The sequence below is a fragment of the Ambystoma mexicanum genome, chromosome 5q, assembly GCF_040938575.1.
Source record: "Ambystoma mexicanum isolate Mex_15411 chromosome 5q, UKY_AmexF1_1, whole genome shotgun sequence".
Taxonomy (NCBI): Eukaryota; Metazoa; Chordata; class Amphibia; order Caudata; family Ambystomatidae; genus Ambystoma; species Ambystoma mexicanum.
In genome coordinates this window covers 868,199,126-868,224,776 of record NC_090933.1, presented here as the reverse complement: position 1 = coordinate 868,224,776, position 25,651 = coordinate 868,199,126, and the positions used below count along the sequence as shown (strand labels likewise).

General features: G+C 47.8%; 1 protein-coding gene across 1 annotated transcript in view; it reads right to left on the bottom strand.

Annotated features, from left to right (window-relative positions):
- The window catches only part of CIBAR1 (CBY1 interacting BAR domain containing 1), a 956,902-nt gene that overhangs the window by 663,086 nt on the left and 268,165 nt on the right, over positions 1 to 25,651 (bottom strand). The window contains exon 3 of the mRNA XM_069621350.1: positions 20,592 to 20,660. Within this exon, the coding sequence (XP_069477451.1) occupies positions 20,592 to 20,660 (69 nt within the window). The remainder of the gene's footprint in view (positions 1 to 20,591; positions 20,661 to 25,651) is intronic.

Sequence of the window (25,651 nt, the reverse complement as noted above, 5' to 3'; positions counted from 1 at the left end):
ACAAATCGGATAGCACTGATGCCCTCTTCAATTAACTGCACCGTGTTTGCTTCAAGAAACAGGACGTTTGTATGCCCATATAAATGACTTAGCGGCTGTCTGAAGGTTTGTTGTGGCAATGTTAGATGTATTCCGTTAGATCAGCCTCCATTTGGGTAAGTGCACAATTTAATCAATACAGGTCTACACAGTTTTTGCAAATGGTAATTCCCAAAAAAGAAAACCGTGTGACATTCTATATATTTGGTGGAGTGTTTAAAGAAACAAAGGCCTACATCCTGAGAATTATTTTATATCCTGATAAGGGTGAAAACTCAAAGGACATTTCAGATTAGTGGCCATTACCAGTCAGTCAATCCTTGGTGAGGAGAAGGAGACTGCCCACATAGAACACCAATTTTGTAAGCGCATTTATTTAGGAAGCACTAAGATTCTCTTTTACTACAAAAGTATCGATTCTGAAATGGAACATTCCAGTAGATTATCATCATTGTGGCGTTCTGTACCCGTTCCACGGGCATCACCGGGGGTATCGGCCTAGGGTCCAAGTTAACGGTCCAAGCGAAGCGAGGGCAGTTAACGTGGGCCCCCAAGCCACCCCCCCGGCGATGCCCATGGTATGGGTACATAAGGCCATTAGCACCTGCTCCATGGGCTGGTATGAGTCTAATTTACAATATTATCGCTCTGTGAACGGGGCACCTCACGACATCCCGTTCACGGAACGAAAATATTGTTCCAAGATGGCAGCCATGGAAAGGAAATGCAGGGCTCCGTATGGAGTCCCGCTTCCGTTTCCATAACAGCAGTCTGGAGCAGAACGGAAGGTACTGCTGTGGCGGTGAGTGCTGCCGCAGCCGAAATAAGATAAGTGGGGTGTGTAAATAAAAACAATAGATAAGGGGATGGAGGGTGGCGGGGAGGGGGAGATCGCGGCGGTGGGAGCCGGCCATCAGGCGGCATGGAACACAGGCTTTTATCGCCAGTTCAAGCGTGCGTTCCTAGCTGGCTGATTAGCTGGCTCACCCCCCCTGCCAGGGTGCTAATTGCTGTTATAGCCCTGGTTTTGAAAAACGTCCCTGTGCTGGTCAAGGGTGACATGGAACCGGAGATGTGTAGCCTTTTGGCTCTGGTAATCATCTATTGATATTCTAGTGCATGTGACTGTTTCCTTTCCAGTCCAAAGCACACACCTTTCAGGTGCTCCTTAAATCCTCTTTTTAAATTGCTAGCATTGCAGGTTTCTAAATCTTGAGTGTCAGGATGTCAGGGTGTAAGAAGTATGATAAAAAGGTGCCTACATCAGGTAATAGTTTGGGATTTTTGGATTACCAGTTTAACACATGATTCGGGAGGGACAATCGGTCCCTCCAGAGGGAGATATGATGAATCCAGAGATGAGTCTCCCAGAAAGCCTGGCCTGGGACCCTTTTCATGTGGCCAGGGAAAGGTAAACACTTCCTGACCCTAGGAGTGGTGTTCTGCAGAAGGCTCACATGGGTCACGGGGAGACATCAGGACAGGGGGAATGGGAGAACCCCTTCACTAACTTGCCTAGAGACCCTACAAACTCAATGGCTTACTGTAGAATTGAAACCTAAACCCCTTAAGTGCCAAGGACGAGTATGCTTGTCCTTTTTGCATAGATTTACATAATAGCCTGGCACTTAAGGGGCTTTAGGAAAAGGTAATTTGAACATTGGGGACTTCGTCTCACAATGCCCAAAGTACTGGGACGAGAAAGAGGTACAGTCTAGTGGCTCTAATGATCCACACCTGAGCGGGACTTTTGAATATATAAGACCCCCCTCAGGTGCAGGCCATTGCAAGAAGGAGGTGGAGTGGTTGCAGAGACTCCACATTGTAGTGGAAGCAGAGAAAGAAGGGGAATGGAGCCACCACTGTTTGCAGAGCAGATGACAGTCCAGAGAGGGTCTCTGCCCTTAATGACCTTGTACGCAGAGGTTGCGTGGTGGGAAGCGTTATTGTGCTACCCCTGGAGAGAGAGGCTCTCCTTATTTTGAGTGGTGCTCCGGTGGCAGGTGACCGGCGCAGACCTCAGGAAGCAAAACTAAGCAGTTTGCTGGGCAGGAGGCAGCGGGGGAAGCAAAAGGTACTGTGGCAGCGGAGCGAGCAGACGCATATGCAGCAACCGGTGAGTTCAGCACTGTTGGGTAACCCCAGTATGCTCCATAACAGCTCGCTGGCCACTAATGATTATTTTGAATCCCGAAATGACATAAGGAAGTTGAAGTGGCATGATAGAACTTTGCAAACAAACACGAAAGGAAAGGTTATAATTATTACTAAAATGACCAACGCTATTGCCAAAGCCGAGAGAGGGCAATACTAAAACCAGTTAACAGTAACCATCATTGTCAAGGCCAAGAATGGGGTCATACAGAAGCAAGTTAATTATAACCCTTATTGCCAGAGCGAGAAAGAGGCAATAGTTGGAAAAGACCTCACCACGCATTCTCTAAGCCAAAGAAAAACAAGTGTGCTAGAGAGACATTGTCAGCATTTGGTTGATGTAAAAGTGGGAAAATAAGAGGGGCAGGAGAGGAGCCCTTCTGATATAAAGTATTCAGGAGGAGAGGAGCATTACCTGCATTGCATGTGGCAATCACATGAGTGGAACAAAGGGCACCAATGTGTATCATGTTTTCCCAGAAGAAATATTAAAGTTAGATGTTTTTGAAAGTCAAAATGATTTCATGTGAACCTCACCACAGAAGTACTTGTAGTAGTTTTAGGAGCTTTTTGTCCTGGCAGTCGAGTATACTAGGATAGGGACTTTTTAGTCGTAGACCTGGCAGGTTAGTGGACCAGGAAGAAGTCATAGAAATACTGCGTTGTGGTTAAAAGTTCAGAAGAAGGGGCAAGATCACAAACATATTTGTGAACTGTTGTGGAATCATCCTGACAAAACATTTTGACAGATGAACGTGGAAGTGTTTTGTGTCCTAAGACTTTTTAAAGTTGTGTTGAACTCTTTGCTACAAGTGGAGAGATAAAAACTGGTTGTCTAGTTGAACTGTTGGCCAAAGTCCAAGATAAAGACTTTTGGAGCAAGAAGAACTTCGTAAACGAAACTTGGCTGCAAAACGGAACGTTTTTATTTTAAAGTGTTGATTGCGAATCCTGCTTTGAATCTGGTGAAGGGGATCCAACACAGGTTTTAAGGCTACACAGTTATTTTTATGCTGAATATAACTGTTATTTATGTTACATTTGAATTGCCATATATTCCCTTCATGAGTTTGATGTATGCAAAAGTGCAGATTCCTTTTGTTAGAGTTTTTCCTTTAGTTTGATAGGCAGGGAAATCTTCTTTAGGGAAATGATAGTGAGGCGTTCATTGAACCCTTTTTTTTTTCTTTCTATAAAAACTTTATTTTTGGTATTTAAACCACAATACAACTCCACACCCACATTAGGGTGGACTTTAAACTTTGTGCCATAGCCCAGGACCCACCCAGTGCGCCCCCCCCATCCCCCACACCCCCTCTCAAGTTCTGTGTCCTCTTTGGTTGGAAATGTGCCTCTTCCGACACTCGCTTTGAGGAAGTGGAGATGCCATGGACCTGCCTTCACCGAGGTGTACCCTCCGAATCTGAGGTGTCTGATGCGGGTTCCTCCGCTTCGCCCATCAGGAACAGTGTCAGAGGGCCCCAAATGTCCGGAGGACAGGCGTGTAAAGGTAGGAGTTTAATGAAGTCCGTTTCTACATCTTGGTAGTAAAGCATGTCTCTGCGCCAGGCGGCGAATGATGGGGGGGGACCTCGGCCCCAGGCCATGGCAACCCTCCTACGAGCCAGCGTCAGCAGAACCCCGGCCAACTTCCTTATTGGAGCTGAGAGCAGCCTGGTCATACCCAATAAGGCTGCTGTTTGGCTTGGTTGTATTGTTTCTCCCACAATTGCAGTTGTTGTCTCCAGGACTTGTTTCCAGAAAGGAGTTAACTCGGGGCACTCCCAAGCTAGGTGAACGAAATTTGCTGAGAAAGTCCTGCATCTGTTGCATTTCGCCTCTGCGTCGGGGTGGTGTTTGTTGGCTTTCGCTGGTGTGTAATAGGTTTGATGGAGGAAGTTGAAATTGATAAGTTTTAGGTGTGAGTTAAGTGCCACATTTTGAGTCTGTTTCAGGATATAGGTCCAATCCTCATCTGATATGGTAACATGCAATGACTTATCCCATCTAGCTTTTGCACAAGTGATGGCGGGGGTTGTGCTGGGAATAATGGATTTGTAGATTTGCGACACCAGCCTACCTTCACCCTGTGCCTGAATGACGTTATGCAGCAATTGCCAGGTTGGTGGTTGACACGGGAAGTCTGGCAGAAGGGCCTGTAGGGTGCTGAAGTAAAGGAATACGTCCAGAGCAGTGTTGCCCCCTTTCATTTTTACTTGATCTGGGGTTAGAAAGCCCTCCTCTGTGTGGGACTAGTCGCCTCGCCGGGCCATTTGCATAGAACAAGGCCTCGAGGCCTCACAGGTCTTGTGAGGGCATAGAAGGGCCGATTTTATCCAGGAATACAATGGCTGGCAGCTGGGTACATCAGGAGTCCAGGAGTCGGGGAATTGGATCACGACTGTACAGGAAACAGCAGGATTGTGCAAGATTGATGCAGGGCTATACGGGAGCTCAGACCAAGGCGGCCATCTTTGTTGGCCCTCTAGCACCCTCTTATTAAACCCTTTTAAGTAAATAAAATGGCATCTAGTAGCAAACCTTTACCAAGTTGTCTGGCTCACATTTCTGACAACCCACAGAGGTTTACGTATACTGATCCTCCCTACTCCTGCCGCCCAGCCTGTCCTCCTCCCAGTGATTGGCCCTGGTACCCTTTTTTCAACCCTGTATGGCAGCCCACTGCCCGTGCAGCCCCTGCAGCTAAGGGCCAGAGGCAAAGGGCAGCTCCTGCAGCAGCAGCTCCAGATTGTGTTTGCCAGTGTTCGCTGGTAGAGCCATCAACCAGCAGCGACTGACGAGGTAAGAAATGTGCAGGCAGGCGGAACAGCCCTTACGGCTCCCTATTCAACTGTCCCTCCTCTGTTTTTACTTCTATTAGCAAAGCTTGCAGTCTGCTGCACTTCACCCGCAGTTGTACGTTATCCATATCTGTCATTCCAGGATACTCAAATCTGGGTATTTTGCATTTGTTGTTGTATTTGAAGTTTAGTTGTTCCTCCCTCTATCCAGAATTCTAGACTCCCTTCCCTCCTTCCATCACCGTGCTCCCAGCGCTAGGTGTTCCAGCACCTCGATTGGGGGTCCAGCCCGAGCTGACGCTAGTTTCTCTGCTGGGCTCCGAGTGAAACTATTGCAGAACTAGGTCTCCGCATAGTGGGTCTTCTGTGGCTGGCAAGGGAAGTCTGGCATAGGACCAAGTCCCTTGGCCTCTTCGCTGAGCTCACCCTCAACCTTCCGCAGGACTCTTCACTGGTCTGCACAACTGTTCTCATGTACCCGATTCATCTGCACCTGGCTTGCTGCTAGGCCACCTGGTGAGTTTGTTGTGCATTGTACAGTTTCTCCCTCCCTCTCATTCTCCCCTGCCATCTCTCTGCTCTCTCCCTCCATGGTGGTTTCCATCTCCCTTATCTTCTCTAACTGCTAGTCTATCACCTATCTGTTAGGGAGAATTATCTGAAAAGGCTAATTTCCCAAACCCATTGAGTCACCCAGCAGCTTTGCTGGATTTTTGGGGTTTATTTTTTTCTCCTGCTAAGAGTGAGACTCTTTTACTCCCACTCTTAGACATGATTTGAGGTGTTCCTTTATCTTTCCATGTGTTGAATGGGCTATGGGGTCTTTTACTCCATAGGGTCTCATGTGTTTTTGATGTGGGTTACACAGAACCCTCCGAGCCATAACCCAGGGGTGTCGTAGCGACCCCCGCAACATAGACTCCATACCCTGGGACTGACTACTGTCTCCCAGGGCATGTAAAGTCACCATTGGCTTTACTAGTCCCAAATTATGAACAGAAACCAGTACAAACCATCATATTCTGGACATACTGGTCGGGGAAATTCGATTGGCCCGGGGTCTGTTATAGAGGGGGCATGTCTCCGTCCCCCCTGATCGAGTTTTGGCTGGTGGCAGTGGATACTACTTTTTATATTCGACCGTGAATATATCTCTATGGGATTTTCCCATTGTTCGAGGCTACCAACTTTAATTATTTAATTCTTATAGCCTCGAACATACCGCCGGTTTATTTATTTAATATTAATTCACAGGTTGGTATTTTTTGCCAGAACTCGATTCTAAAATGGCGTTTGTGTTATCTTCTGTGACTCCAACCCAAGTTGAGCCCTTTGTTCCACTTTTTGGCGGGCTTCTCCACAGAAGCCTCCAAAAGTGGTGCCACTCTGTCTGGGTACCACAGGGGTGTGGGAGGGGGTTTAGGCACCCTGGACCGAGTTACCTTGGTAACTCAAGTCGCACACTTGTGTGATTGGCCCAAGTGGTGAGCCGGCCGGCTCACCACTTAGCATGTTTGATTGACAGCTAGGCTGAATGAATGGGGGTTTGCTGCATAAAAGCAGGGCTTTGGGGACTGGAACTTCAGAAGTCGCCACAGGACCCAAGAATCCGAGGAGGGAGAAGCTGAGCCGACCAGCAACAATGACACCACCGGTGGAGCCCTGCTGAACCATCTCACCACTTTTCCCGACGACGGAAGAGATCTCTAGTCTGGAGAGAATTCTTCCTTTGACTGGTGGGGATAACCAGTTTTGCCTTCTTTTCACCTTCCTGGAGCATCTCGTGGCCGCCTTGCCCGTGCCAAGCACCCCGGCAACCGGAATACCATGGCTTACCACTACCGCAAAGAGAAGGGTAGTACCTTTTAACCGAAAAAACTCTGTGGCTGGTTTCTTCCCTGGCAGTGCAACAACCTTCATCTTTCCTCCACGGCGAGACCTCCTCTTCCTCTGGACGAAACACCGACTTGCACCCGCTGCCAGGAACAACTGCCCCCGCTGGAGCTTCCTTCACACTTAAGGTACTGTGTCCCACCTGGCTTCCCTTGCGACAGATCGTTCGGGGTGACAGTAAAGCCTCGACATTCTAACCTGGGCTGGCCTGGGACAACCTAGCTAACTTTTCCTGACTTTAATTTCATCCTTTTTGTGCAAACTATCTACAAGAATCTTTGGGCATAACCCCACTGTGTGAACCTGGACCCCTTCTGCTTGCTCTCTCCAAGAGTGGGCCTTGCAATTGACTTCCTTGCTCCCCAGGAGAACTTTGCCTATCCTGCCTTACTGTGGTTCTTGTAAAAGTATTGAAACTTGTGTGCTTCCATAACTTTGCCTTTTTCCCTCCCTTTTTTTTATAACTTATTAGAGTGCCATCTTATGTTAAGCGCTCATCTCTGTCTGAAAAAAAGTGGTGTTTCTCACTAAGACATGTCTAATAAGTAATTAGGGAGATATATATATATATATATATATTAGTGACTGTGTGCTGAATTTACTTAACTCTTTTTTTTGCTAGTGTAATTTACAAGTGTGTCTTTAAATAAATAATTATATACTTTTGCACCAAAGCTCTGGTCAGTGTTTGCTTGTGCTACTGTGTCTCTGTACCTATTGTGTATACTCTATATACTGCCTAACTTTTCTTGAGGGAAGTCTGACTGCTCAGCCACAGCTACCAAGTGAATCTGTGTGGTACAGACTGCTACCAAGTGGGTTTACTGCCAAACACCTGTAGTCCTAAATCTTTTGCAGTGGTCCCTAAGGGAACTACACAGGTTTCTGCCTAACACTATCCCATCCCTCTTTCGAAGACTGGAAGAAAAAAGTTCAAGAAAGATCTGGTCTCCAATCCATGTCTGCCCATCGCTGACACCTATGTCAACGCTTCTTCCAGACAGACTGTCACAGACATCCTCTGTCGTTTCCCTCTCTGGACCTGTGGATTCCTCACATGGTCTTGGTGCTCTTCCCATTCTCTTCTTCACCCATTAATGGTGGAACCCGATGGGAACTCCTCTTGTACATTCACATCCTGTAGGGGCATCATTAATGTCTACCTGATTGGCACTATCATGGTGCAGGGCTCTCAGCCCAACCTCCACCTTCTTGATAGGCATCTTCCGTCTCCCATCAACTTCCTCCCTTCTTCTGCCACTCCTCCCTCGGTCACCCCTCTCACCCCCACCAACGGGCATACCAGATTCCTGTACCCCCCCACAATGACCTTCAAAGGTGGCAGCCAGCTCCACTTAGCTACCCTCAACTCTTGCTCTGCCGTTAAACACTTCTTTGACATCTGCCACCTCCTTGAAGACATCAACCTGGACGTCCTCGCTCTCACCGAGACATGGTTCACGGCCATCTCTGTCACTAGTTTTGACACCGTCCTCCAAGAGGGTTATAAGATCGTCTCTAAGAACAGGCCTAACTGGTTTGGGGGCCGAGGGGCCCTGATCTTCCCTGAATAGGTCCCTGCAACCATCATACCCACTCCGTCCTACTCTTCCTTCAAATGCCTTGTCTGCAGGCTTGGAATCTTTCCAATCCTCTCGCTGACTCTTGACACCATATACAGGACCTGGTCTGGTCTCCCTTTTCCACTCAGTGGTCTGACCTCACCTCTTCTCTCCTGTCCTTCTCTTCCTCAGAAACCTCAACATTCACCTTTAGTCCCCCGATGCTGCCTCTTGACTCTTCTGCATCCTCTGTGACTTTCTTTCCCTCACCAATCTGCACTCTGGTCCGATGCACTCAGCAGGACCACACCTTGGATGCTCTCACGTCAGCAGACGTCTCCATCCCCAAACCTCTCACTACACCTCCCTCCTCGTCCGATCATGCTCTCCTGTCCTCTCACCTGGATCTCTTGGGTCTCCTGGCTAAGCCTCTGCACGCACTGCCAGCCACCTTCACTGTCATTCAACCGATGAAGCAAGTGTCAGTTGCTGCTTTTGCCACCACTTTCATTCCCCCTCCCACTCTGGCCACTGACTCTCACACTGACACAGCCCTTGCTAACCTTCACCTCTCCATCTCCAACACTCTGGACCAATGTTCCCTCTAATTATTTTTTACCTAAATGCGGAAATTTTTAGCCTTCGTGCGCACATTATTTTCCATGTGCGCAACTGAATAACAATGTAAGCCAGTTTGTGAGCATGCGCAGTTTTACCAGGTTACTCACCGTAGTGACCACCTTACTCCTAGTCCATAGTGCCATTTCCTCCATACTTATGGGACATCTCTCTGTCCTGTGGGACAGGACCGGAGCACTTTTGTAAAAAGCATCCACATTTTTTTCAAAAATGTGTCCCTCCTCTCTTTCCTGCGTGGGGCCTGGCACGCGGTCGTAACTCCGCCCACCTTGGCTCCGCCCCGCGCATCGGCCATCAGTCCTTTTCTATCGCAGGGTCCAAGACCCATTAGCAATAACAGAGGAACCTTATTAGAGGGGACGGCGGGCGGGCGTATGGAGGAAAGGGGACTATGGACTAGGAGTAAGGTGGTCACTACGGTGAGTAACCTGGTAATGCTCCTACATCCCGTCCCCTTTCCTCCATACTTATGGGAGATTCCCAAGCACTCCTTACAGGAACTATGGGTGGATGGAAATACCCCTTACTGAAACAGGTTCTTCAGCACAGCCTGGCCGAACTGAGCGTCAGCCCTAGAGCTCATATCGAGGCAGTAATGCTTACAGAAAGCAGATGGGGAGGCCCAAATAGCCGCTCTAGCGATGGACTCCCAGGGAACATACTTCTGAAAAGCAACCGCAGCTGCCTTGCCTCGCACCTGATGTGCATGGATACCCTTAGGAGGTTTCAGCTTTTGGACGGTGAAAGATTCCGTGATACAGGCAGCAATCCATCTGGAAATGGATGCCTTAGACGCCGGCCTGCCCTGGGGTTTACCGAAGGTCACAAACAGTTGGGAAGAGCTCCGAAGCTCAGCAGTCCTGTCCAGGTAGAACTTGAGAGCTCTTCGGACATCCAGGCAGTGTAGAACGCTTTCCACCTCCAAGGCAGGCTTCGGAAAAAAGACTGGAATGGAAATCCACTGGTTCAGATGGAATTCGGTCACTACCTTTGGAAGGAAAGCTGGGTTTGTTCGAAGGACTACCTTGTCCTTGTTAAAGACCAAGAGAGGATTCTTCACCGACAATGCCTGGAGCTTTCTCACTCTCCTCGCTGACGTAACGGCTACCAGAAAGGACACTTTCCAGGACACGTACTTGAGGTCAACCGTAGCCATTGGCTCAAAAGGTTTATGGCACAGCGCCGTCAGGGCTATATTTAGGTCCCAGGGCGGGTGCAGACTACGAACCGGAGGGTAGATGCGTGTCAAACCAGCAAAATGTCTCTTCACCACCAGGTTAGTTAACGAATAAGAACACTGGTCTGTAGAGAGGTAGGTGGAAATCGCCGAGAGATAAGTCCTGCAGGACAAGACATGAACCCCTGACTCTGCTAGGGAGGAGACGAAGGACAGCACCGTGTCAATCGTCGCCACCCTCGGGTCCAATTCTTTCTTCAAACACCAATGACAGAACCTGAGCCATTTAATCTTGTATTGAGATCTGGTCGAGGGTTTCCTGGCTGCCTTGATAATGCGCATGTTATCCGTAGACAAACCCAAATGCTCTAGAGCCGTGAATTCAGGCACCATGCCGCCAAGCTGAGCGATTGTGGGGAGGGGTGCCACATCTGCTGTTCCCCTTGGTGAACAAGATCGGGAGTTACTGGTAAAATGATTGGCGGACACACCGACAGGTGTTGAAGTTCTGAGAACCAAACCCTGGCCGGCCACCACGGAGCTATCAGTAGAAGAGAACAGTTGACAGAGCTCTTCAACTTCCAAATTGCTCGATGAACCAGAGGAAGAGGCGGGAAGGCGTAAGCTCTCATGTTGTGCCATGGGATCTCGAGTGCGTCCCCCAGAGAGGAGGCTCCCAGCCCCCCTCTGGAGGCGTACTGAGGAAGCTTCTCGTTTACCGCCGTGGCCAAGAGGTCCACCTCTGGTGTGCCCCAACGCGAGAAAATCCATGAGAGGATCTCCGCCTTCAACTCCCACTCGTAGCTGACCACTGTCCGCCGGCTGAGGGCATCCGCGGTGACATTCAGTCGGCCTGGGATGTGCACTGCAAGCAGCCAGACCCCATGAAGCACGGCCCACTGCCAAATCTGGATGGACAGATCCACGAGAGGGGGAGACTTCGTTCCCCCTTGCTTAGTTTATGTATTACATTGACACCACATGGTCAACAAGGTGGTCCACATAGGAACGGACAATGAGGGGTCTGAACGCCTTGAGCGCCAGAAAAATCGCCAGAAGCTCCAATTGATTTATGAGCAGGAGCTTGTTCTGAGGTGACCAGAGGTCCGAGACCTGAAGAAGATATAACGTCGCGCCCCACCCGAAAAGGGAGGAGTATGTCGTGATCGTCACCATGGGGGCTGGGTCCTGGAACCCCACGCCCACCGACAGGTTGCTGAGAGATGACCACCAGTCCAGGTCCACTCTCATGGAGTCCAGAATCATTATCCGTTTGGAATCCGGGTCCACAGCCTGACGCCAGGAACTCCGAAGAGTCATCTGGGTCCGTCTAATTTTGAGACGAGCAAGAGGAAGAGCCAGTACACCCGAGGCCATGAGGCCCAGAAGCCTCTGGAACCACCAGGCCGACATGCTCTCCGACTGCGTAAACATCTGACACGTGGCCAACAGATCCGCCATTCTGTCCCCGGTCAGATACACTCGGCAGTCTATCGTGTTCCAACGAAAACCCAGGAAAGTCAGGTCCTGTGAGGATGTCATGGAGGATTTCTGCCAGTTCACCGACAGCCCAAGATGGAACAGGAGCTGAAGGAGAGACTGGAGGTTGCCCGCATCTGCCAACGAACAAGGGCTGCGTAGGAGCCAGTCGTCCAAAAAGGGAGACACATGGATACCCTAGAGACGAAGATAGGCCGCAATCACAGACATCCGCAATCACAGACATCATCTTCGTGAAGACACGCAGCGCCGAACTGAGGCCAAAAGGAAGCACCCGAAGTGCTCCTCTCCCAAAGAGAAACGGAGGCATCTCCTGTGTGGGTCCCAAATCAGGATATGCATGTACGCATCCTGCAGATCCACCACGCTGAGCCAATCGCCCGCCTGCAATGAGGAGCGAATCTGGCCGGGCGTGATCATCTTGAATTTCTCTTGGGGTAGGGAAACCGTAAACAGCCAGGAGTAGAAGCCCTCCCCTCGCTCCCCAAGGGGAACGGGTTCCACAGCTCTGAGGAGCAGAAGTTTCTGAACCTCGGCCTTAAGGGAGGGTGAGCCCGACAGCTGAAAAGGAGGGTTGCGGGGTGGGGTAGGGGGTAAAGGTAAGCAGAAGCCAGCTCGAGCGACTGACAAGACCCATCTGTCTTCTGTGATGGCTTGCCACAACTCCAAATGAGACGCAATGCGTCGTCCCACCGGGGTCTCGTGCGAGCACGGAAAACCCTCATTTGGCAGGTTTATCAGTGGTGGCGCCATCTGAACCTGATAAGGAGGCCGAGGAGCGGAGAAATACCGCATACGCTGTTATCTACGGCGGTTATTCCCTGCAGGAGTATCCACTCTGCGATTTTTGCAGTCGAGGAAGCCCCTAAAACCAGAGGAAGGTCGACCTTGCGACAACGGCCTTTGAGCCTTGAAGGGAGCATTGACCAGAACAGACAATGATTTGGCCGTCCGAGTGCTGTCTTTGGTTTTGGTGAGTTCTACATCAGTAGAAGAGTGAAAAAGCTCCTTACCATCAAATGGAAGGTCCAGAACCTTGTCTTGCACCTCCTTCGAGAACTTAGTGGCATGTAGCCATGCTTGCTGCGAGGCATCAACCCCAAGCATCAGACCCCGAGCCGAGGTGCCTACGTGATGAGCCACAGCCTCCAGGAGATCCTGGGCCAAGACCCTGGCATCGGAAAGGCCTCCTCTGAAATCCTCCATCTTCTCGACCGGAATGTGCTCCTCAAACTCTGACAGACCTCTCCACATCCCCATGTTAGCTCCTGCCAAAATCAATTCTGCATTGGCCTGCCTGAGCTGCAAGGCCGAATTGGCAAAGAGTTTCCTCGCTAGGGAGTCCAGGAGCTTGTCCCCCTTTCCCAAGACCTGAGTAGCCGTCGCGGAGGAGGATGCTGCAGGTCTGGATTGCAACGTGGCCGCAGCCACCACTGTGGAGGAGGGAGGCGGACAAGACGACAAGGCCACTTCTTCCGAGGAATGTAGCATGTACCTCGCGTCAATCTTTTTATTGACAAAAAGATTTAGTGTGGCTTTTCCCAAACTCTTCGAACCTCGGCCAGAACGTCCTTCTGCAAAACGGGCCGGTACGCTCCAAAGGAGACAAGGTGAACTCCCCAGAAAGCACGCCCTCCTGCGGAGCAGGTGCCTCGGGCACCGGAACATCTAAGAAGCTCATCATGTCAAGTAGCCGGTCATGGAAAGCTCTGCTAGAGCGGGGCAGGTCCTCGTTGTCCTGATTGCCTTGAGGGTCATCTGAGAGGTCAGGATCCTGCTGAACCGTGTCAGGCACTGCCTTGTCCACTGGGGACAATGGTGGCACAAGCGGAAGCGCAGGGGGAGGCACCACGGGCAAGGGAGTCGCCGGCGGAACCACCGTCGGAATGGGCGGAGTCGGAGGCGCGGGTGGACATATCTCCTTGAAAAGCCCTTTGAAATATTCCCTCATGGGGTCGGTGCGCATAAGCGCTTGAAATTTACCGAAAAAAGCATCCTCAGGAGATTGTTTCGGAACCTGAGGAGGCCTCTCATGAGGGACGTAACGGGGAAGGGTGCCACACCGGCCCCTCTGCCGACGTAACCACATAAATCAAGGGAGCCGCCCCCGCGGGAAATGAAACATTGTGCGGAAGAGGCATCCGGGCGTTCCAATCATAAACCGGCCAGTAAGGATGCGCACAAGGGACCTTAGGTTCACCTGAAGGACCGAACCCTACACCAGGGGCCGATGGCGTAGTTGTAGGGGTAGTACCTAAAATGGCCACTGTGGTCGTGGCGGGAACGGCCGCCATTTTGTCCTCATCTGAGGGGAACTGCGGCACGTGAGTAAATGAGGCAGGGGTCCCCGTCGATGGCTCAGGGGTCTTCATTTTAGCCTTAACGCAAGGAACCTCGGCAGAGCCGGTACTATGAGGCCTGGAATGGTTCTGCGACATACCAACCGCCAACTGAGCCTTCGAAGGAAGAGCCTCAGCACTGCCGGTAAAAGAAGAAACTTTCTTTTGCCCCCGCAACAGATCTGGTGTCACCACAAGAGCGGTAACGGTGCGCTGTGACCGACAGGGCCTTGCCCGGTCCCTCAGAACCGTTGGTTTCCTTAGCCTCTGTAGGGAGGGACCTCGGCCCGGTAGAAGCCTTATCGGCACGGGCCTCGAACATCCGTTCGGTAACCTCAAGCCCAGCCAAGACCGCGGGGCGTACCCCGGTTTTGTTTTTACGGGAAGCCGAAAGAGCAACCTCAGAGCAAGCTCCGGTACCCCACGACTCAGTAGAACTGGGTCTAAAAACAGCCCCCACAGGAGGGGCCTCGGAGCGTACTCCGGTGTTCACAGGCCCCTTACGGAGACCCTCGGAGAAAACTCCGGTAGAATTATTAGGCCCGACAGGCACCTCAGGGCGAACCCAGGTAACAGAGCGATCAACGCCCCTCCCAGCTCGAGAGGAACCCGGGAAGGTATCCCCCGGCTGGGGTGCTCTGAAAATTAAAGAACTTATCAAGTGTTTTTTCTTCTTGTCGATGAACGCCTGAAAATGCGAAGGAGGAGTCCGTCCGAACACCTCCTCCCACCGCTCCAACCGACGTTGAAGTGCCCGGACCGAAAGGGAGTCACAGTAAAAAACAGGAGTCCCAGCGGTGTTCCGGACCCAAACACTCTAAACAAAGAGGATGGGGATCCCCCCTCGCGAAGCGACGGGGACACGATGAACAGTCTGGAAAAACTAGTTTAAAAGACAGACTAGTAAACGAACGCTAGAGAGAGCCAGAGAGGGGAAAATGGGAAGAAAATCTTCTGAGGATGCAAGTGCGTCCGGCCCGATCGTGCAGAGAAAAGGACTGATGGGCGATGCGGAGCCAAGGTGGGCGGGGTTACGGCCGCGTGCCAGGCCCCACGCACGAAAGAGAGGAGGGACACATTTTTGAAAAAAATGTGGATGCTTTTTACAAAAGTGCTCTGGTCCCGTCCCACAGGACGGAGAGATGTCCCATAAGTATGGAGGAAAGGGGACGGGACGTAGGAGTAAGTAAGATACCATCTCTGAAGGGTTTGGAAGCAAATGTCCCCTTCCCAACCACGGCAATTCTTTACAAATCAGTGTGAAAGGAGCATCTTGCAACTCCTTTTCTAAACATATAGGTTAAAACCTACCAAAAGTATTCCTGCGCAGAGAGAAAAATGTGTATGCTCAAAAAAGCTTTACATGCTACGGGTAAACAATAGTTTTAGTTGTGGGTATTAATTTGTGAACACTGCTCGGAGACGATGCAGAAAGTGTTTAATGCCATTGGGGAAAAAACGTTTTATTACAAAAAACAAGTATCACTAATCACTGGTGTGGTTGTCAAAAAATTCAGACATGCAATTTTTGCAAATGGAATAATTGCAACTGAAAGAAATGTGTCAGAAAACATGCCACTAGGAGTTCATGTGCCATTTTAATAGAGTAATTCAAGGGCCACAAGAAAATGCCTCTCATAATTTATATAAGGATGATAATTGCATCAGAATAACTGCACCACAGAATATGATGATCTGAATTCCTTGGCCTCTGCTTACTATCCACATTATGTTGTTCTGTGAGTTGTGACAACATTTACTCAAAACCAACCTTACAGCTAGGAGGCATATACTACTGTACTCCTTAAAAACAGGGCAATGTGACAACAAAAACGGGAAACCATGAACATATAGGAATCTACCCCCCTGCTTTGACCCACAAAGTTCCACTGATCTCTTTTCGAATCAGTGACCAGCAGAGCAGTGTCATTAGCAGGAACTCAAATATTACTGCCTGATCTTAAGTGGAATTTTAAGGGGAAATAACATTTTAATAAACACAAAATATCCCTACTGGCAAAGCCAATTACTTTCTTGCTCCATGAAAAATCTTTTGATTCCAAGTATGTAGTAAAATCGTATCAGAGACCCAATTGCAACACTGACATAGAAAGTGAAATTACAGGGCACATAATACAGACTATAGTTTTGTTCACCTTTGATCACCACAGCCTAGCCAAAAATCAACAAGAGTCTTACTGAGGTTTCATCTGGTGCCCTGCTGATGAAAATCACATATATATGCTCTTTAAGTCAATAACACCAATGCTCAGTTGCAACATATAGAGCACCTTCTTCTTTAAATAGGGACCCCTCTTTTGAAATGCACTGTTATCAGTTGAACAAGATGCATGGGGATGCTAGAAGCAATAAATGTAAACCCATTAATATATTGAAAAGTCCTCAGCAGCTGAGGATAGAAAGAAATAGAAGGTGCTGTTTCCTAGGCTATTACTATAATATCCTATCCTTTAGCAAACACACATTTCCTTCACTGCACTGCCAAAACATATGATTTGTTTTTTGAAAGTTGCTGATTCGTTGTTCACCCCAAAGGGGTATTCTCCTCTTCTCTTCCATCTGTTCCCCTCCGAAGCTCTTGTGCTAGCCTCCAATAATAGTTGACAGGGCTCTGTAAAAAGTGAGGGATTGTAGAAGTAAAACTAACTTAGATATTTGCACACCCACAATACTTTGCAAGCAAATCCAATTCAAAGCCTCATGATGATGATATGTGCAGTGCAATAACATTTCATAAATCTGCATTTGCACAATTACTATGAAGTGCATACAAGATTGTTTGCAACGTACCCCACCGTTCAATTGTTGAGTAGGTCTTGGCAAGTGTTCAGTGAAATCATTTTTGTATATCAGTGAGTTAACATATACTTTAAGGTCTATCCCCCATGGAACTCTGAACATTTTGAAAGGTTGAAGATTGTGTGAAAAGCATTCTAGTTATCTCAATATGGTTTCCCTAATTAATGCCAGGTAGAATCCATACCAATTGTCCCTTACAGGCCAAGTAAATGATATTGCAAAGTTGCTCTCCACTCATAGGGTAATGTTAGCAATGCTAAAATATTAGACACTGAGCATGACATATGCCTACTCATAATCCTTAGATAGAAAATTCATATTTGTGATTTATAATGCGTTAACTTGCAAGGGGGGGCTCTTGAAAGTGGTTGTGTGACATATGTACAAAGAATAGGAAGCACGGGATGAGGTTAAATATCCTAGTAGTCTGCTTACTTACAGTCCGTACCCGATATTTGAGCTGACACTCTGCTTACATAATGTGGGTAATGCTTTTGCTAAGGCACCATGAGTAATAGAAATTCTTGTGCTTGAACGTCATTCATATCATAACAAACCAAGACTTGTATCTAAGTCTGGAAACCTTTTGCTGAGGTAAGGTAGGCAGAGTCAAGGTTGTCTGGTAACATCTGAATGTGGCCTGGGGCGGAGTCGAAGTCATACGGTATAAGTGTGGTAGAGTCAAGAATAGGATCCTGGATGGGGAGGGAAGATAATTTTGTTAATTTGTGGAGGCATATCTCAGTTATATCTTCTGTTCATGGAGCCACTTTTTCATATTCATTTTAACCTCGTGTGCGTGTATTCTATTTTTAGAGTTTTTAGGTTTTTAAGGTCAAGCTTTCACAATAGGGCAATGTAAATAGTTTTGATCAGAATATCAAAAATAGTTAATATAATTTATCTTTATTTTGAGAGAAAGGAAATGTTAGGTACCTGCTGTGGCTTGGGCCTTCTTAAATCTTATTTGATTATTTGAATAGGTGGGAATTGTCTGTGTGCGCTGCTACAATTCTTCTGAGCGACACCCAAAAGGAAGCTGGGCAAGCGCACATGCGCACAGCTTAGAGGGAACATTGCTCTGGACACCTTTGCCCTCGTCATGAGGATCCAGATGAAGCCTTCCTCCAAGCGCATCACCTGGTATGATTCTGACCTAGTCTCTCTGAAACACAAGGGCAGAGCTGCTGAGCGGAAGTGGCAGGCTTCGATCACATCCACTAAAAGACTAGCCTGCCCCTGGCTGCAAAGACAATACAGACTCTCCATCTGCTCGAAGGCAGCAGCCTATATCCAAGCCAGCACCTCTGGGGCCACAAACATGGCTGAACTGATCAGAATCTGCAAGGTAAATGCCAATCCTACTGCAGTCTCTACTTCTCTGCCATCCCTGACCCTCTGCACTGCTCTTGCCTCTCGCTTCATAACCAAACCTAGGGACATCCTGTCCTGACTCTCCTCTACACCCCTCCCTTTGCCCTCATCTGCTCTCAGGCCTCCCCCCCCCCTTTCCCCTTCCCTCCTATTCTCCTCTTTCTCGCCAATATCACCTGATGAGGTCTCTAGACAAGTCCTCCCTATGAAAGTGTCCTCCAAACAGGTGCTCCCCTGCTCCAGACTTGGCGGATTTCTACAAATAACTTATTTGCCTCTGGCTCCTTCCCGCTACTCCTCAGGCACTCTCCTCAAAATGCCTTCTGTCAACCCCTCCTGCCCGGCTAACTACCGCCCTATCTCCATTAGCCCCTTCCTGATCTTGCAGAAGCTGGTCATCTCCCAGCTGATCTACCACACTAAATCTGTTGGTTGTCTCTTCAACCACCAGTCTGGCTTCACAGCAGCCAGAGGCATCGAAACTGCACACCTGAACACCCGTGAAGACTTGCTCTCAAATCTCGATTCCAACTATCTTTCCATTCTCATCCTTCTTGACCTTTCCTCTGCCTTTGATACAGTCAATCATGTCACCCTCATAAATCGGCTCTGTGACACCTTTGGCATCACGACCTGGCACTGGACTAGTCAACCTCCTTTCTCTCTGACCAACCATCCCAGGTTCAACTGGGCCCTTTTCTCACCTCCATCTCACTCTGCACCTGCGGTGTCCCCCAGGGCTCTATACTCTTGCTGTGGATCTTCAACATCTACCTTGCCCCTCTAGCCCATTTGATCTCCGCCTTCTCTCCACACGTAGTGTTATACAGACGACATGCAGCTCTCCTTCAAGCTTCCTTCCACTGCCTCCTCTTCATCTGCTCTCATTCCTCACTGACTGCCATTCAAGTATGGTGTGCTGCAAACGATCCCTGCCTTAATGCCAGTAACACGGAGATCCTTCTCATTGGGACCCTAGCTCCCTCCTACTCTCTGTCTGCAGTCCAAGGACTCCCTCCCGCCACCCTCTTGTGAGTCAAAAAGCCTTGGTGTCATCTTCGACTACTCTCTCCTTCTCTCCTCACATCACGAACCTTGCCAAGAAGGCCAGCTTTCAGCTGCACCTCCTCAGAGGCATTCTCCCTTTCCTCATCTTCCCCCAGTAACTCAATGTCTCCAGAGCTATGGTCCCCTCTAGGCTGGACTACTGCAACAGCCCCTTCCTCAATCTGCCTAAATCCTAGCTTCACCCCCTTCAACTAATTCAGAATAGGACCGAGACTCATCCTTGGCCTCAAGTCCAGGCACTGCATCCCTTCAGCCCAAAAATCTCTCCACTGGCTTTAGGTTGCTGCAAGGATCAAGTTCAATACCATCTGCATCATGTCCAAGACTTTCTGGGGCCTGGGACCCTGCTACATCCAACCCTCTCTCCCTAAATACCTCCCAGCTGGAGCCCTTCGGTCTGCTAGCTCCAACTCTCTCCATATTACATGCTTTTCAAAGCAGAGATGGGTGTGGTAGATCTCTCTTCCACGGGAGCCTCCCTCTGGAATGGCCTCCCTGCCCCTCACAGAATGAAGCCAGAACTCCTTAAGTTCTGGGACCCTCCTTTTCAATTCTTCCTTCTCTCTCTCCCTTCCTTGCTAATGACCCCCTCTGCCGCATTTGACTGGCTGCCTGGTTCCTTCTGATTCTTACATGGTCCAGGTCCCCGTCGCCTAGTCTTCCCCAGCACTTCGGTCTCCCCTGAACCTGCCCTTCCCCTGCACTTGAGTCCATCCAGCCCTGTCCTCACACTTCGCATGTTGACCCCTCATTCCCCTGCACTTGCTGCATTTCCCTGGTTCTTGTCCACCTGGCCTCCCGTTAGCACTTGCCTAGCCCAGGGGCTGCCCCCCAGCTCTTGCACGCTCTCCACTCTGACCTGCACTTCCTTTCCCTCCTTAGCATCAGCGCATTACGCTTTGACAGTCACACTCTTCCCCCCCACCCTCCACACTCCCCTGTACTTCTTCTTACTGCACTTGCATGATCGGAATGACACAAGACCTAGTAGGACCGTTTGTTATTTCATCCCTGTTCCGACCCCCCACCCGTCCATCTTGTCTTGTCGCGCCTTAAAACACTTTTTGCTGTATAGGCGCTTTATAAATAAAATAGATACATTAGACCTTTAGCATTAATAAAGATGTACATTCCCAAATGGAACCCAAACCTTACACTACTGAAAATATTTCCTACATCTTTCTTGTATAAAACCATCCAAATGTGTGTAAGCTCCAATACCTACCCTTTTCATTCTTACTATGGCACCATAACTTTTCAGTGGTTCCACTATTTTGGCTTCAAGTCTTTCAACCTACAAAAAATAAAAAATAAAATAAAATTAGGTTTCAGAAAACCAATCAATCACAATATAGTTGTTTTAAAATGGCATTCAAATAAATAGACGCGCAGAGCGCACTTGGCTCAAAGATCAAAACTTAAATAATAAGGCCACCTGGAAACTAGATGAAGAAATAAAGAAACAATCATGGAATCCAAGCGGACCGATTATAACGACCAAATTTAGTTAGCAGACAATGAAACAAAGGAGCTTTTTCGTTTCTTTAGGTCCTGGGAAAAACCATAAGTCTTAAATCACACTATTACACCCACTGAAGAGGACTGTCAGAACACAGAAGGCCTTTGCTAATAAACTGTTATGTGCCCAAGATAAAATTAGGAGAGAACTACAGAACCAAACTCCAGGTATAAACTCCTTCATCTCGGGGAATGTAGAAATAAATCATTAATCATACATCACCCAAAAACAAAGAGTTGAAATCAACCCATACAGGATTTAAATTGCCAGAGATTTCAGTCACTGAGATTGAAGGTATTATGAGAGCCATGAACCCGACCAGTTGTCCGGGGGATCTCATCCCTTCAAAGATAATCCTGGACCACTTGGGCATCTTTGCTCCATTTTTATGCAGATTTGTTAATGCCTCTTTTAGGCACAGCACTGTCCCACAGGCCATTAAAACAGTGGCTCTGACGCCCCTTTTAAAAAAAGGCAGGCTTAGATCCCAAAGACGCTTCCAATTTCCGGCCTATTACGAACACTATTTTTCTTAAAGATGGTAGATAGGGTAGCCACAACCCACCTTCAACACCACATTGAAAATACAGGTTGGTTACATAAAAGGCAATCAGGCTTCCGTCACTTTCATGGTACAGAGAGCGCTCTGGTGGACCTCCAAACCCACATGCTGACTTTAGTGGAAAGAAGTAGACCGGGCCAGTTAATATTGTTAGATCTTAGCACAGCTTTCGATCTTTTAGATCATAAGACATTACTGAAGAGACTGCTAGATACGGGTGGACTGGCTAGAGAGACAATAAATTGGGTCAGATCCTTTCTGGAGGGCAGAAGATCTAGGGTACATTGGGGAGACGCGTTCTCTGAAGTGTAAACCATTATGTGTGGCGTCCCTCAGGGAGCATGCTTGTCACCTCTGCTCTTCAACATTTACATAGTTCCTCTTTGTAGAGAATTGGAAAAGTTGGGCTTCTTCTTTACAAATTATGACGGCGATTTCCAGCTGTCTATGGAGCTATCAAGATCAGGAAGATCAGGACAAATTAAATGAGGTCTAGAGAGTTATAATGAACTGGATGACTACAAATTGGCTATGCCTAAACGCCGGGAAAACGGAACTTATGATTTACGGGTCCAAGAAATCCAGAGAGACCTTAGTTCCTACTTTTTCCAGCTTCTTGGTTGAGGATAGCCTCATTGAAGTGGTCGATAAGGTGACACGACTCTGGGTGCATACCTGGAGGCCTCGTTGGACGCGGGGGCTCAAGTAGATGCTATTGAAAAGAATACCCAATACCACTTGCGAGTACTGAGATAGGTCGCCACACTAATTTCTAAAAATAAATCGAGCCAAACTAGTCAGAACCGTTATTTTGCCACGCCTGGATTACTGCAATGCCCTATTGGGGGGGGGGGGGGGGGGGGGCTAGTAGAGAAGATATTCTCAGACTGCAGAAAATCCAGAACGCATCTGTGCGTATAATTTACGGCATGAAAAGATATGAATTCACTTCTTTTGCCAGAAAGGAGTTACACTGGCTACCTATATCAGCCAGGATCTCCTTTAAAATGCTGACCCTGTGTCACAAATGAGTCTATGGGACAGCTCTGAGCTACCTAAAGTAGAAGATCACTATATACCAGCCTACAAAAAATCTTCGCTCTACCTCCACCCAGCTCTTACAGGTGGCAAGAACTAAGAGAGCTTATGGAAATGGATGTTCCTTCTCAGTACTTGTGTCAAAGGCATGGAACAATCTACTTCTGGCGCGCAGAGAAGAAAGAAACCACTTGGCTTTTCGAAAGCTTTTGAAAACGGTACTCTTCATCTAATCTTCGGTCATCCTCACTGATCCTTTTCTGCTTGTGAAGCAGCGCTTACATGCCTTAGGGCTTTGGCGCTATAGAAATGTTATAACATAACATAACCAGAGAACTGGAATTAACGGTCTAGTCTTTCACCATGTTGGATTGGTCCTAAGAAATATAAAAAGAGAGCGAAAACAGGATGGGGAGAGCAGTCCTTGAGCAACGAAGCTGGGCCGACGCCGACCCGGGATCCCGAAGGAGGAGGCGCTATGTACGGAGCTCAGCGAGATCGTGATACCAGGCAAAGGAGGAGGTACTCCTTTGAACGCTGCCCGAACAAACCTCCAAGCATCCCAAAGCCTGGGAGCCTGCCAGGAGTCAAAGCCCTTTCCCGCGAACTGCTTCATGCACAAATTTGAAATGGATCACATGCTCAACAATCAAGAATGGAACAAAAATATACACCTGTGTTCACGCTATGTCGATAACATTTTTGGAATTTGGATAGGTACTGAAGCTACATTCAATGACTTTTTTGAATATCTCAACATCGAACAGCGCATTCAGTTTACCAGCGAAATATCCAAAGACAAAATTACATTCCTTGATGTACAAATAGAGAAGCAGGATACTAACTACAGTACCACTCTGTTCCGTAAAAACCACTGATCGCAATAATTTACTACATCGGTTGAGTTTTCATCAACCCAGTTTACTCAGGAACCTACCATATAGTCAATTGTGTGTCAAAAAAAATGTTAGGGATCCTGAGGAATGTTTAGCTCAACAATCGGTAATGAGACACATTTTTAGCACAAGGCTACAAAAAGGAAGAACTAGACTCAGCGTCCCAGAGAGTGAATGCTCTTGACCGAGACACCTTGTTGTCCAGCACCACCAAACCCAAAAGAGAACTCAAATCACCAGTATATGTCTCGAGATTTTCTGTTCAGAGTAATGAGATTAAAAATTCCATCAGTAAAGATTGGAGTATCTTTAAGAACGATGTAAGGGTACAGAATCTATTTGACCAACTCCCGGTATTCGCCTACCAGAGAAGTAGGAAACTACGAGATAAATTGGTTCGCACAAGACCCCCCCATGAAAGAACCCATCACCCAACGGACTTGGACATACCCCGGTCTACCTTGCGCCAACTGTAATCTGGCAATCAAAAGGTATCATTGTATACATCCAAGCACAGGCAACAAGATCTTTCTTAAAACATTTGGCACCTGTGACAGTGTAAACATTGTATATGGAATTAAGTGTCCCTGTGGGAAATATTATGTAGGTCAATCCACGAGGGCAGCAAAAGTACGTTGGAACGAGCATCGTTCCTGTATTCGTAACTCAAACCCTAATTCAGCAGTGGCTCGTCACTGGAGTGAGAAACGCCATAATTTAACACAAATCAGGTTCTTGATCCTAGAAGTGTTGAACAACATTTTGGATTGACAGACTTGCGAGTCTTTCTCGCAGTGGTCTCAATGAAGAGATCAACTATCATTGTTATATTTAAATCTGATGTATTTCCATGCATTGTTGTACACACTGTTTATGACACCTCAGAGGTTTCGCTTTCTTGCATCACATGTACACATTATCATGTCTTACTATTTATAAGTGCTTCTGACCTCTTGCGCAATGATGAGACCATCCATCATTGTTCTATCCAGAATCCGATGTACCTATACATGTGTAGTATTCCTACGCTGTTTAATGCCACCCTTAGTCGTTTTCGTATCTTGCACCAAATGTACATGCTAGCTTGCTTTAGCTGTCAATTAGTACTCTGTGACTTCCTGCGCCTTCACACCTGTGTCGCTTTTCCCGGACGGCCTGTCTGGGACCCAAGGTGGCACCCATGGGTGCCACCACCCGCGACAAGGATGCATGTTCCTGAGCATCTACATACTTACATTCGTTTGACTGGGCTCAGTCACTTTTTTCCTTGCATATATGCACATCACTTGTGTTTTCACTTGATTAGTATTTCTTCTATGTCCATGTTTTGACCTTACTTTTGCTTTCATTTCTGTACTTTCCATTATTCCACATTGACTTGTATTAGTCCATATTAATGCTTTTTTTGAGCATTGTTTGCCTTACAATCACATATGCTGCGGCTCTTTATGAACCATCCGCATTGCGCCATTACAAGGACGCGATGCGGTCACGTGGTTATATTTGTAACCGTTACCCTAGCAACGCCTTCACTCAGCGATGCAGAGCGGCGTCCCCTCGGCTGGCGCTGCTCCTGTACCGAGATCACAGGTATGCCCGCAAGTAGCTCCTTCCATTTCCAGGATTATAGTACCTGGCATTCACACTCTTTACCGACTATGGCCTTACGCCCACAGATCGCCATCTTTATTCTGTCCAGTTTGGGATTGTGTATTTCTTTTGACCGTCATTGAAGATCACACGCCTGATACTAACAGTACCATTTAACCTTTTTGGCTTTACACAACTCGAGAGGTAACTTTCTCATTTATTAACCATATGCAGATACATGACCACCCGTTCCTACCCCATACTGTTGCATTCATTTCTCCTTCTCTTTTTCCTATTCTGCACCCCGACATTATTTGAATTCACCTACGTTCTGGTATGTGACTATTTTTTGTTTTATGACTACATTTTGCTGTAATGTGTTTGTTATTGCATTATAATACTCACGTTCTGGTATGTGACTTCTTCACATTTTATGACTGTTATGTTGCAATTTGTTTTTGTCATAATTACATTATAATTTACAGACTTGCCCTGAAGGAGATAAATTCTCCGAAATGCATTGGCACATTAAGTCTACTCTCTTATGCTCTTATGAGATGCGATAGCCGCGTCCTCACTAAGATTGAATTAGTGATTGTTTTTTAAACTGTTTTTCTGATAAACCAATATCTATCTGATTGAGACTCTGATTTTCTTTGGGAATTTTTGTGAAATTTGAT